At 46.3% G+C, this 11,549-nt stretch overlaps 2 protein-coding genes across 3 annotated transcripts in view; both read right to left on the reverse strand.

Annotated features, from left to right (window-relative positions):
- Window positions 1-1,757, reverse strand: part of USP49 (ubiquitin specific peptidase 49) — an 89,723-nt gene extending 87,966 nt beyond the window's left edge. Inside the window, exon 1 of the mRNA XM_042938735.1 lies at window positions 1,681-1,757. The gene's annotated coding sequence lies outside the window, so the exon portion shown is untranslated. The remainder of the gene's footprint in view (window positions 1-1,680) is intronic.
- On the reverse strand, window positions 312-11,541 carry MED20 (mediator complex subunit 20). 2 transcript variants are annotated; one of them, XR_006202607.1, is made up of 5 exons: window positions 11,245-11,541; window positions 8,507-8,661; window positions 4,054-4,307; window positions 3,607-3,691; window positions 2,096-2,169 (listed from the first exon to the last, which is right to left on the reverse strand). XR_006202607.1 is itself a non-coding variant. In XM_042938751.1 (4 exons), exons 1-4 carry the CDS (start codon window positions 11,466-11,468, stop codon window positions 1,954-1,956), a joined length of 849 nt encoding a protein of 282 aa, XP_042794685.1. In that variant the 5' UTR covers window positions 11,469-11,539; the 3' UTR covers window positions 312-1,953. The 2 variants fall into 2 exon arrangements, 1 of the variants encoding a protein (XP_042794685.1); XM_042938751.1 differs by lacking the exon at window positions 3,607-3,691 and having other exon boundaries at window positions 312-2,169; window positions 11,245-11,539.
- Between the last annotated feature and the right edge of the window lie 8 nt (window positions 11,542-11,549).

Here is an 11,549-nt window from a genome sequence, read left to right on the forward strand (position 1 = left end):
CATTTACTGGCTGCATTTAAGTTCTCATTTATAAAGTGAGCATCTGACTTCAGCTCAGGTCATGATCTCACAGTTCATGGGGACAGCCCAGAGCCTGGAGCCTGTTTCAGATTCTGTGTCTCCCTCTCTCTCTGCCCCTCCCCTGCTTGTTCTCTGTCTCTGTCTCTCAAAAATAAATGTTAAAAAAAGTTAAAAAAAAAAAAAATACATTATATTCAAAATGCTATCTCAAAAAATATTTGAGATAGCCTACAGAAAAATACAAAGATAAAGCTGGACAAGAGCAAATATAAATCAGAAGGCCAAAAACAGAAGATCTATGCATTTTATTGTGTGTAAATGACATCTAAAACATACCTCAATTTAAAGAAGCAAAAACCAAAGAAACAAACAAAAAAGCCAGAGGAGGAGAACAAAAAATGCAGATGGCAGGTCCTGCAGTTTCAAAGTTAAACTGAGCTTCCTGCCAGCCAAAGCTAAAAGGGAAACACGACCACTACCTAATTCTTATTGTAGAGGCTTCAGATCTGAAATAATGGCTCTCTGGTACCTTCAATGAGGGGCAGAATCCTTGGGGACAACTCTGTAGTATGTACAGTAACATGTGTCCTAAGGCCATCCCTGACTGGATATATCAATGTTGGCCCAACTGAACATTTCTGTGGTAGGAGTCGGGTAAGCAGGTAATGTAAGTCAAAGGAGAAGCTTGGAGGCTCAAATGAGATGAGGACAAAGAGCTCAGGAAACTGTGAACCCTTAGGTGAGGGGCGCAGAATTGACTGCCCAGGGTGACTAAGCCAGCTAAACACGAAAGCGACTCTGGCATCAGCCCTATCCCAATGCAATTCGTAAACAAATGGCTTAGTTACACGGGGTGCTCTCCAAAATAGCAACCAAAGCCACTCCTGGGCATATCCATTGAGCTTCACATAGCAGAGGGCCCTGACTGGGCCCCCACATCCATTTTCTCCTTCATCTTTTAGTCACAGAAGCTCCTGAGTTTTAACTGGACACATTGCCACCCAAATAACGGGCTTGTGTCCCAGCGTCCCTTTCAGCAGAGTGTGGCCACACTGATTTGAGAGACTCCAGGTCATAGCCTTTAAAAAGAAACTGCTTTGTTCTCTCTTTCCCTGGTGTATAGTAGACACTCAGACAGAGCTGAGGAGTCTGCTTTGACCCTGAGGGCAAGGTCAACACCCAGGACTGGCTGAACAACAAGACAGAAGGAAGCTGAGGTTCTGGTGACCTTGTACAGCTAAATCTGTCTTGGACCATCTGATTACATCTGTACTATTTGAAGAGCAAAAAATAAACTTTTGCTAAAAGCCACTGTACTTTTGGTTCTCTTTGTTATAGCAGCTTAGCCTGTGGCTTAATCTAATTCACAACAGAATGGAAAGATGTCAGAGGGAGATTCCCAAGGACTCAGGCAACACCCTAGAAAAGTCAACTCACAATTCACTTCAGCAAGCAGGTCATAAAATGATAGCCATCACACTAAGTTATGCCTTCTACTCCTTCTCCAAGAGAGGCCCAACCGCATCCCTGGAGTAGAGGAAGAGGCCTTTATTACAGCCCGGCCCAGCCTGTCCACTGCGGGCCCCGGCCAAATCCTCAACAGCTGGAGATACAGACTGCTTTCCCCACCAACACTAGGCAGGGACAGCCCTGTCCTACCTTTTCCCCTAAAGCAGGAAAGCTCCACACTTCTCCACTCTTCATAATTACCATTCTTGAGAACAGGCCAAGTCCAGTAAGGCGTGGGGTGAAGCAGCTGCTGGGGGGCTGTGTGTGAGGGTCAGGGGAGGGGAGTCCAAATCCCCAGAACAAAAGTCACAGCTGGGAAGAGGGAGGGAAGCTTCCATGTCTGCCCTGGGTTTCTGGGGGGCGGCACCTGCTCCTCCTGTGTAGTCCCCTGGTGGCAGAGCTCAGCTGGGTAGCTGCCAGCCACTAGCGAATGCCAGCCACGGGCACCTGCTGCTGCTTGCGGATCTTGTTGAAGAGTTCCATGTACTGGGCCATGGTGTCTGCCGGGCCGTAGACGGCATCGTGTCTGTTCCCAAACACTGCAGGAGCCCCTGGTGTGTGGCTGCCTAGAAAACTCTGTAGAAACTCGAGCAGCAGGTTCCAGCAGTCACTAGCTACCACACAAGGGCCATACTCTACCTGGAGACCAAAAGAACAGAGAACAAAGTTAAGTGAGGGCAAGGACAAGGTCTCCTGCTTCTCTTGCACCTCTTGCACCCTGCTCCCATGTTCCCCAAACCCCAGCAAAAGACAAACACCTTCTAACACAGTGTTGATCCATAGGAAATAGTCAACCCAAACACTAGGGATTCGACACACCCAGCATCATTCCCTTTAGGCATCTCAGACATTCTCATCTTGGGAGTTACCAACCCACGGCCCAACCCATAAGACCCAGGCCCCTTCTGGTGATCTCAGAACTGTATGTTCTGGTATGTTGCATGAAGATCCCAGGAGAGCTCAGGAAAATGTTTATATGTCTGAGTGTGATTGTGTGTGTGTGTGTGTGTGTGTGTGTGTGTGTGTGTGTGTGTGTATCCATAGTGTGCAAAGTAGATACCCATATTTGAAATATTTTCAAGACCAAACATGACTCCCAAGATAGACCCCACCTGACCCTAAGAAGTAATTTCCCAAACAATGTGGCAGGGGCCAAAGATTATACATCTTAGACTTTCTCATTCCTTTCTCCTAATTTTTCACCAGACAGATGGCAGAAAAAATAATTAGTAACATAAGTGGAAACGAGGAAAGAAATAACTGGGATGTATTTGTACCACAAAGTTGGAAACATAAAGGAGAAGCGAACAGTGGGTTCCCAGTGGGTCTCAGCAAATCCAAGGCGTATCACAAGCTGAAAGGGGTCAGGAAATCTTGACCCCAGAGGTCCCTGGAGTATCAAAGTAGTAATTCCTGCTAAGGCCCTTTACTCTACCTGGAATGCCTTGTGGGCCTTATCTATCCCCACATCTCTACATTTTTAAGTCCCTCTTTACATGTTACTCTTGCAGAAAGCATCCCAATCCCCAAAGTCAATGCTTTCATTGGCCTGAATTCCCAGAGCAATCTGGGCCTTTTTTATGGCATTTCTTAAAGACTAACTTCAAAAACAGTTTGTGTGGGGGCGCCTGACTGGCTCAGTCGTTTAAGTGTCTGACTTCAGCTCAGGTCGTGATCTCACAGTTTGTGAGTTCAAGCCCCTTGTGGGGCTTGCTGACAGCTCAGAGTCTGGAGCCTGCTTCAGATTCTGTGTTTCCATCTCTCTCTGCCCCTCCCCCACTCAAGCGCGCGCGCGCGCGCACACACACACACACACACACTCTCTCTCTCTCTCTCTCTCAAATATAAATGATAACAATAATAAAAAGTTTGTGTGTTTCAGCTTCGCTAGCTTACTAAATTACACATTTTCAAAAAGCAAGCCCTGTAGCTTACCTATTTTTTTTTTTTTATCTCACACAGTGCTGGGCACAACAGATTGAGAAATTTCACTGGTCCCAAAGCCAGCTACTGCCACACTCCCTCTTTGTCATCTTCAATATATAACCCAGAGATGAAGTCACCACACACACATACCTCTTTTCATCATGAAAGTTGACAGCATGTCAAAAGGAAAGGCTCATCAATGCTACACAGCCTTCCAGACTTATCTTGCAGGGTACTGTGGAGAGGTGTACAGGCACACGATTTAGGGCCCACCTCTCAAAAGTTACCTGCACCAAAACTTGTCCTGGTCTGCTCCAGTCCTTGTGATGGGTGACCAGTCCCTCCACATCACAATTCACTGGTCTCCCTTGACTATCCCTTCCCTTCTCCAGCAAGACAGCCTTCCTAAGCTTTCTCCCTGTTGTGACCCCAGCTTCCCATTCCCACCCTGAGCCACAGCCTGAATGATTAAAGAAAGGCTAAAAGATGCCCTGGAGACAGGGATCAGGGAGAAATATAAACACCTGTTTGCATTCAGAGGGATGTGGAAATCTACAGAGCCCTTTAACACATACTGCTATTTCCCCAAAGTCTTACCTCTACGGAGATGCCTCGGGCACTGGGCCCCATGGTAACTGTGCCCACCTTCACTAGGAAGTCACAGTACTGGTAACGGGTACCCCGGGTCTCAATCTTGCTAGCCTTGGCACTCTGGAAAAAGCCCTTGAGCTTCACCATGAGCACATCGAAGTTGGTGTCAGCAATGAGGCAAGGGCCATTCTCAAAGAGGGCGAAGCAGCTCAAAGGGTACTCTGAGTTGTGCATCACATACATCAGCTTCCCAGCCTGACCTGCAGGGACAGAGATCCTATTGGCATCAAGACCTTCATCTGCAAACCCCAGGACAGAGTCAAAGGCGTGGAACAAGGCCAGATGGCATTGTGCCATTACCTCAGTGATCTTGGAAGGAGATGGGGCAGGGGGGAATCCCCTCACTAACAGTCTTTTCCAGAGAGGAAAGGAGACGAACGGCAGGCAAGGCAGCATGTGGTAAAACCTCACCCCACAGAAAACGTGAGGAGCACAAGGAAACTTTGATAGCAACTGCTAACAGTTTAGTTAAGTTCTTAAGAGGGATGGGCTCACAGATGGATGTTTAATGATGATGATCAATGATGATGATCGATGACCGACACAGACTTCACATACAGTCTTCTGTATGATCATTTCTTGCAGAATAGGGACAATGAAGTAAAATTAACAACACCTGAGTATACCAAATGAAGCAAATGCTCTCTTTTCTGTCCATCCCTTCCTCCCTTGGCCTCCTCCCTGAGACACAAAGACGGCCCCACAGAAGCAGCAAAGGGGAGGATCTGAGCTTGAGGCTGGAAAGGTAGGCCAGAGTGAAGCTGTGATAAGTCTTGTTTTCCAAGCCTCAGGAAGTATGGACTTTACCCTGAAGGCACTGATGAACCCTTGGAGTACTTTAAGATATCAGCTGACTTGGGAAGCAATCGGCACAATCGCAGAAAGAACTCAGGATCTGGAATCAGAAGGTCTAGTTTTGAGCCCCAGTCACCCCTTCCAATTTCTGAAAAATGAAATTTCTCATTGATTACACTAGAGATTTTTCTGCAAGAAGGAAGGAAAGCTACATATATTTGGTTAACTAAGAAACGGAAAGCAAGATCCACTCCCCCCTTATATACTACAAGAGTCAATGGATAGACAAAGACAATCCCAAGTATTTAAGACTTACCTATTCAAATATTTATTAAGTACTTAACTATCCCCAACATCGTGCTAGGGTTTAAGAGGCAGGTTTAAGAGATTTAAGTAGAGAACATAGAAGCTGGCCTCAGGAAGCTGACACTCTCACTGGCAACAGGGGAAAGACCAAAGTGCGTATGTGGAATAGACCAGAAGTCTTTTTGGAAGGAAGAACAGAGCCGGAAGAAATCAAAGTGGGCAAGAGTCAGCAGGAAACATGTTCATGGAGAAAAGAGGACTACGTACCCTATGAAGAGAGGATAGAGTTCAGCCACACTGAGAAGGAAAGATATTCTAGACAAGGATGAGAGTTTAACAGTGGAAAAGAGGAGATGGGGTGGAGGGGCCGCTATACAGGCCTCTACTCTGCTGCCGCTTCCGGAACTCAGGCCCTGCGCCAACCTCCCCCCACATCCCTCCTCACTGCTTGTTGCCAATTCATACGTTTCACCTCCTGCTAAATCCAGTGCAAAACATTTCAACCCTCCAAAAGGACAAAAAAGAAAAAAAAAAAAAAGACATCCAAAGCTGATCTGTCATTCTGTTCTTATGCAAACTCACTGTAAGTACTTAATTCATAACTATGTAAGTCTGAGAGTGTTCTTACTGTCTTGAAAATATTTTGACAGTCAACTGAGGTTTTTTTAATGAAGGCACTGCCAGTTGTTTATAACAATAATAATTTTTTTTAAGTTTACTTATTTTGAGAGAGTGCGTGCACAAGAGCAGGGGAGGCACAGAGAGAGAGAGGGAGACAGAGAATCCCCAAGCAGGCTCCTGGCTGTCAGTGATGAGCCCAACAAGGGACTGCATCTCATGAACTGTGAGATCATGACTTGGGCTGAAATCAAGAGTTGGACGCTCGGGACACCTGGGTGGTTCAGTTGGTTAAGCATCCGACTCTTGGTTTTAGCTCAGGTCATGATCTCATGGTTCGTGGATTCCAGCCCTGCATCAGGCTCTGTGCTGACAGTGTACAACCTGCTTGGGATTCCGTCTCCCTCTCTCTCTACCCCTCCCTTGTACTCCCGCTCTCTCTCAAAAATAAATAAATAAACGTTTAAGAAAAAAAAAAAAAAAAAAGAGTTGGATGCTCAACCGACTGAGCCACGCAGGTGCCTGACAATAGCATGTTTTGAATCTCAACAGAGTATTTCCGTATCTGCACACACTTGTGAAGCAAGCAGAACCAGTGTCACTGTCCCCCTGTTACAGACAAGGAAAATGAAGCTAATGGGTTCTGGACCAGCAGCAGCAGCACCACCAACTGGGAACTTAATGGAAATGCAGATTCTCTGTCCCAGCCCACGCTTACCGAGTGGGAAACCCTGGAGGGGCCCAGCAATCAGTTGTGACTGAGCCCTCTGGGTGATGTTAATGCTGGTCCCTATGAGAACTTGTGATCCAAAGGCACAGAGCCAGTAAGGAACAGAACTGGACCTCCAATCCAGGCCTTCTGACCTTAAGTTTACTGCTCCTTCCATTCTACCCCGCTGTCTGCCACGAATGTGTCCTCTCCCCAACTAGACTGTACCTCCTTGAAGAGTAAAGGTCAGATTAGGAAAACAAAGCCCGTAACAGGTAGTGTCATCGACGTAGTATGCCATCTTATATCTATGCACAAATGTTTTGGTTTCCAAATGCTTTCACAACAATTCTCTTTTAATTCCTACATCCTTCCTACTGAAGGCAAAACTAATAGTAACACTGTGATCTTATTGATGCTGAAACTCCACAGAGCTCTGATTTATCAAATATTTATTACATTTACAACCTCAGCTCTAAGTGCTTTGCACATACTAATTTAATTAGCACAACAACACTAGGAGATCAGTACTATGATACTTTCACTGTACAAATGACAGAAATGTACTGGGAAGGTACAGAAACAGAGCCCATAGCAGACAGTTTCATTAGAAGGGATTTAATACAGGGAACAAAATACAGGGGTTGGAAAAACTGAAAAAACAAATGGTGAGGCCGCCCAAATATTAGGAACACAGGGATGTACTACTATCCTTAAGGCTGGAAGGAGAAAGAGAAGATGTGCTGTCATTAAAGCCAGACAAGAGGGCCACCCAGCAGGAGCTAAAACCAAGGAAGAGACACTGCCACAGCCAGAGATCCAGAGACACGGCCCAAAGCAGAGGGAGAGGAGGAGATATTGTGCTCTCCCTTTCTTCTGTCCTCTAACCTTCCCCAGTGCAGTAACTGGCCAAAGGTAACTAAAAAGGGGCCAGCAAATGTTTGAAGGGGAGGTGAGGGTAATGGATCCATGGAGAAATAGGCAAATGACCAGCACAGCAACAGTCAAAGGTTGTGGGAGTTCCCTAAGTTACAGCTAGTATGTGACCAGAACTCAGTTCTCTGGTTCCATGATCTAGGCTCTTAATCACTGTGCTTTGGAACTGTCCTAAGTCAAGTAACTGCAGAGCCAAGACTAAGAGAACCCAGGTTCCCTAACTCACATTCAAAGATTCTTCTGGGGCAGTGGGTGACTCAGGTGGTTAAGCATCTGACTCTTGATTTCGGCTCAGGTCATGATCTCACGATTTCGTGAGTTCCAGCCCCACAAAGGGCTGTTAGCGCAGAACCTGCTTGAGATTCTCCCTCTTTGTCTGCCCCTCCCCCCACTTGCATTTTCTCTCTCTCTCTCTCAAAATAAATAAACTTAAAAAAAAAAAAAAAGATTCTCTTTGTCTCTCTACCTACACCACCAATCATCCACAGTCCATCTCACCTCTCAATATATTTAAAATAAAAGTTGATTCACTGGTCAAGGTTATGCCAATGAGGTATCCAAGACTACTAGCTAGGTGTGGGAATCAGAAAGCCTTTCTGTAGAAAGTTCTAAACACTCTAAAGCTGTGAAAGAATCATATACAAAGACTTCTGAGCCTAAAAGGAGTCTTTCTCAAACTTAAAAGGGTGCTTAATGATCCTCAAGGGAGCTGGCTGAAATGTAACTGAGGCCTGTAGCTCCAGTCCAGTCAGTAAGCAGGGCCAGGACTCTGCACCTTTAACAAGTAACCCAGGTGATTAGATGCAGAGGCAGTTAGCCAGTGACCAATCCCCCCGAGAAACGCAGCTCTAAAAGTGAGAAGTGCAAAAACACCAAAACACGGGCCCCGTATAAGAGATGAAGGATGAAGAATTAACAAATTCAGAAACACCGTCTGCCACATGTTCGAGAATAACCACCCTTTGCAAAAGAGCATAAAGAACTCAGTGAACCCGAATGTCAATCAACTCCAAGCCAAGGTTGCATCTCACTGACCTTGGCTGCCAAGAGTGGAGGCGGCTGTGTGGTAGGTCTCACAATCCACACAAAATGTTCCTTGTTTCTCTGCCCCAAGCATCTCCAGTTTCCGGGTGAGGAGCTCCACGGTCTGCTGGACACTCTTGCCCTCAGCCACAGGCATCTGGGACACACTAGAAGGGAGAGGACCCAATCATCAGTATCCAGAAGCACATGTGCACTCATTGAGCCACTCATTTGCCCACAGACTCACAGCTCTTCAGGGCCAGGAGTTACCTTAAGAGACCACCTACCCTGATCTTCTTTCTCATTTTAAAGACAAGGAGAGAGAGGCTCAAGTCCCTGAGAGCTCCACTAAGAACTACAGCACAGGTCTAAGGACACTCACACCAGTGCAGTGAACGTCCTATCACACCACTTTCCCAAGTGTGACATGTGTGCCAACGTTCAAGAGGTTTTAGGTGGCACACAGACTGAGCATTCCCTAACATTAAGTCATATGAGAAAAGAACATCCTTTGCAATTCCTTCAGTTCTGACTATACCAGGAAAACCTCAATTTGGGGTATGTTTTTACCAAGTCTCTAACACTTTGAACGGGCGCTGTCCAGTAGAGTAGCCACAAGCCACACGTGGCTTTTTACACTGAAACTAATAAACTAAGTTAAATTAAAAATTCAACTCCCTGGGGCACCTGGGTGGCTCAGATGGTTAAGCGACCAACTTCAGCTCAGGTCATGATCTTGCAGTTTGTGAGTTCGAGCCCCGCATCGGGCTCTGTGCTGACAGGTCAGAGACGGGAGCCTACTTCAGATTCTGTGTCTCTCTCTCTCTCTGCCCCTCCTCCGCTCACGCTCTATGTCTCTGTCTCTCAATAATAAATAAATGTTAAAAATTCAACTCCCCACCTGCACGATCCACATTTCTAAGGCTCAAAAGCCACATGTGACTAGAAGCCAGTGTATTAGACAATGCTGTTATAGAACATTTCTGTCATTGGCAACTTCTTTTCAACAGCCCCAGGATCAAAGAGAAAGAAAGCCTCAAGTTTATAATCATTAGGAATGAGAGGCAACAGTATGTACACAAATTTAATCCAAACAATGAAATAAAAATGTTCAAGATTTCCTTCTATGGTGAGTAAAACTGGCTCCCCCTTTAGAGTAGTAGGTAACAATCATTAGGCACAAACCATGTGCCAGACCATTCCCAAAGGCCTTTAGATGAATTAACTCTGAATCCTCACAAAAGCCCTATAAGATGAGCTGTTAATTATCTCCTTGCTACAAATGAGTAAACTGAAGTGGAGAGGGGTTGAGTAACTCGCGAAGGGCCACACAGCTTGATGTAGTGTAGCCAAGATTCAAAGCCAGGCAAGCTGGCTCTATGTCTGTGCTATACTAGACCGCTTCCTTAGGGTTGTAATTGCCTTTTAAAATATTTTTAAGGAAAAGAAATGGATTCGAAAGAAAACATTAATAAGTAGTACAGGTGGTACCTAACTGTAAAAAAACCACGTTAGTGAATTTTGGAAGATACTACATTACTTTATGATCAACTAAATGAAGGTATAAGAATGGAGTCCTGTAACTAAAAATTGTCACTACTCTCCATCAGAAAAAGCACTCATAAGTAAGGATGATGATATGCCTTATTGTGAAACATTGTAAAAGTGATATTATGGGGGGAGTCAGAAGTCCCAGGAGTGTGAAAAACTTGATTAAGGGTCCCAACAGACTGACAGCCCATTCCTTCTGTCTTCTACTGAAAGAACAGGGGCTCCCAGGGTTCCAAGCCACTATGCTACAAACTTTTCATTCCATTCCTCACACATCCCCCTTGCACTAGAGGATTTGTAAAAGGTTCATGATGTCCACTGTAAACAACAAAGGTGACGTCATGGACAAACCGACAAGAACCTGAGCTGCAGGAAAGAGTGGTCTCCCCCAGGCTCTTATGCAAGAAGCTTCCAACCACTGACTTCAGATATCCTAACCTCCAGCTCTCTCTGACTGGAAAGATGCTAATACTAAATATTCAAAACAAAACAAAGCAATCCCTGAAATCTAGCATTTTGGAACTAAGGCCTGCAAGAGCAGTAGGCCCATACCTTCCTCTGCCACCCTGAATTATATCATGTTAGAGATAAAAAGTCCATAAAAACTAGACCGTGTAATTAAACACAGAGGGAGACGGATCCCCAAGAGGTGACGCGCCTGAACCCCAATCTAACTGCCAGCAGCTTTTTCTCTAGACCCACTAGCTTAAAACGGCCACACCACAACCAGACACGGGCTGGTCTTAACTGCTTTAGGCGGCTGTAGGAAGCAGCAGGAGAAAACCTAAAAAAAAAAGATGGTTTCCCCATGGCCTATCCCCCACTCCCTCCAGCCTCGCCGACAGACTGAGTCCTAGTCCGGACATCCTATTTCCGACCCTTAAGTTTCACTCCGGGCAGCCCTATGGCCTCATGGGAAGGAAGAAAAAGGGAAGGAGGTACACAACCACCGATGGGCTCCTGGGATAAAACCTTTCACTTGCCGCCTTCCAGGAAGCACCGGAGCATCTTCAAGCAAATAAGGCCGGAAAAACCGCAGCCCTTACAGTGTCTCCCTCACCCACACATTCCGAAGACATCTTGCTCAGCTCGTGCGGGGAGGCAGACCCTGGTCCCGCTCCTCCTCCCGGGTACACGCCAGGCTCCGAGGGCCTTTCCCGACCCCAAACGCCGCCCTACAAAGTCCCTTGGGGTCCTACCAAGTCACTCCCATGGTATCGGACCAGCAAGGTTGGCAGGAACAAACAGTTGATTCGCAGCGTTCTCCAGCCACCCACACTAAGTGAAGACCCCCCCCCCAACGAAAGCTTCGGCCGAGGGAGTGCAACGGAAATGACGTAAAAACAGAGCGCCCAGTAGACGCGCTCATGAGGAACAGGGGCGGGTCTAGGCACCTCCTGGGTGACGCCTCCGGTGACGTCATGGCTCCCAGCTCCAAGTTCACGTTTTGCTGGGCACAGAAGGTCTAGATCCATGAAGGTAGAAAGTCATGGCTCGGACTGCC

This window comes from Panthera leo, chromosome B2 (genome assembly GCF_018350215.1).
Source record: "Panthera leo isolate Ple1 chromosome B2, P.leo_Ple1_pat1.1, whole genome shotgun sequence".
Classification (NCBI taxonomy): Eukaryota; Metazoa; Chordata; class Mammalia; order Carnivora; family Felidae; genus Panthera; species Panthera leo.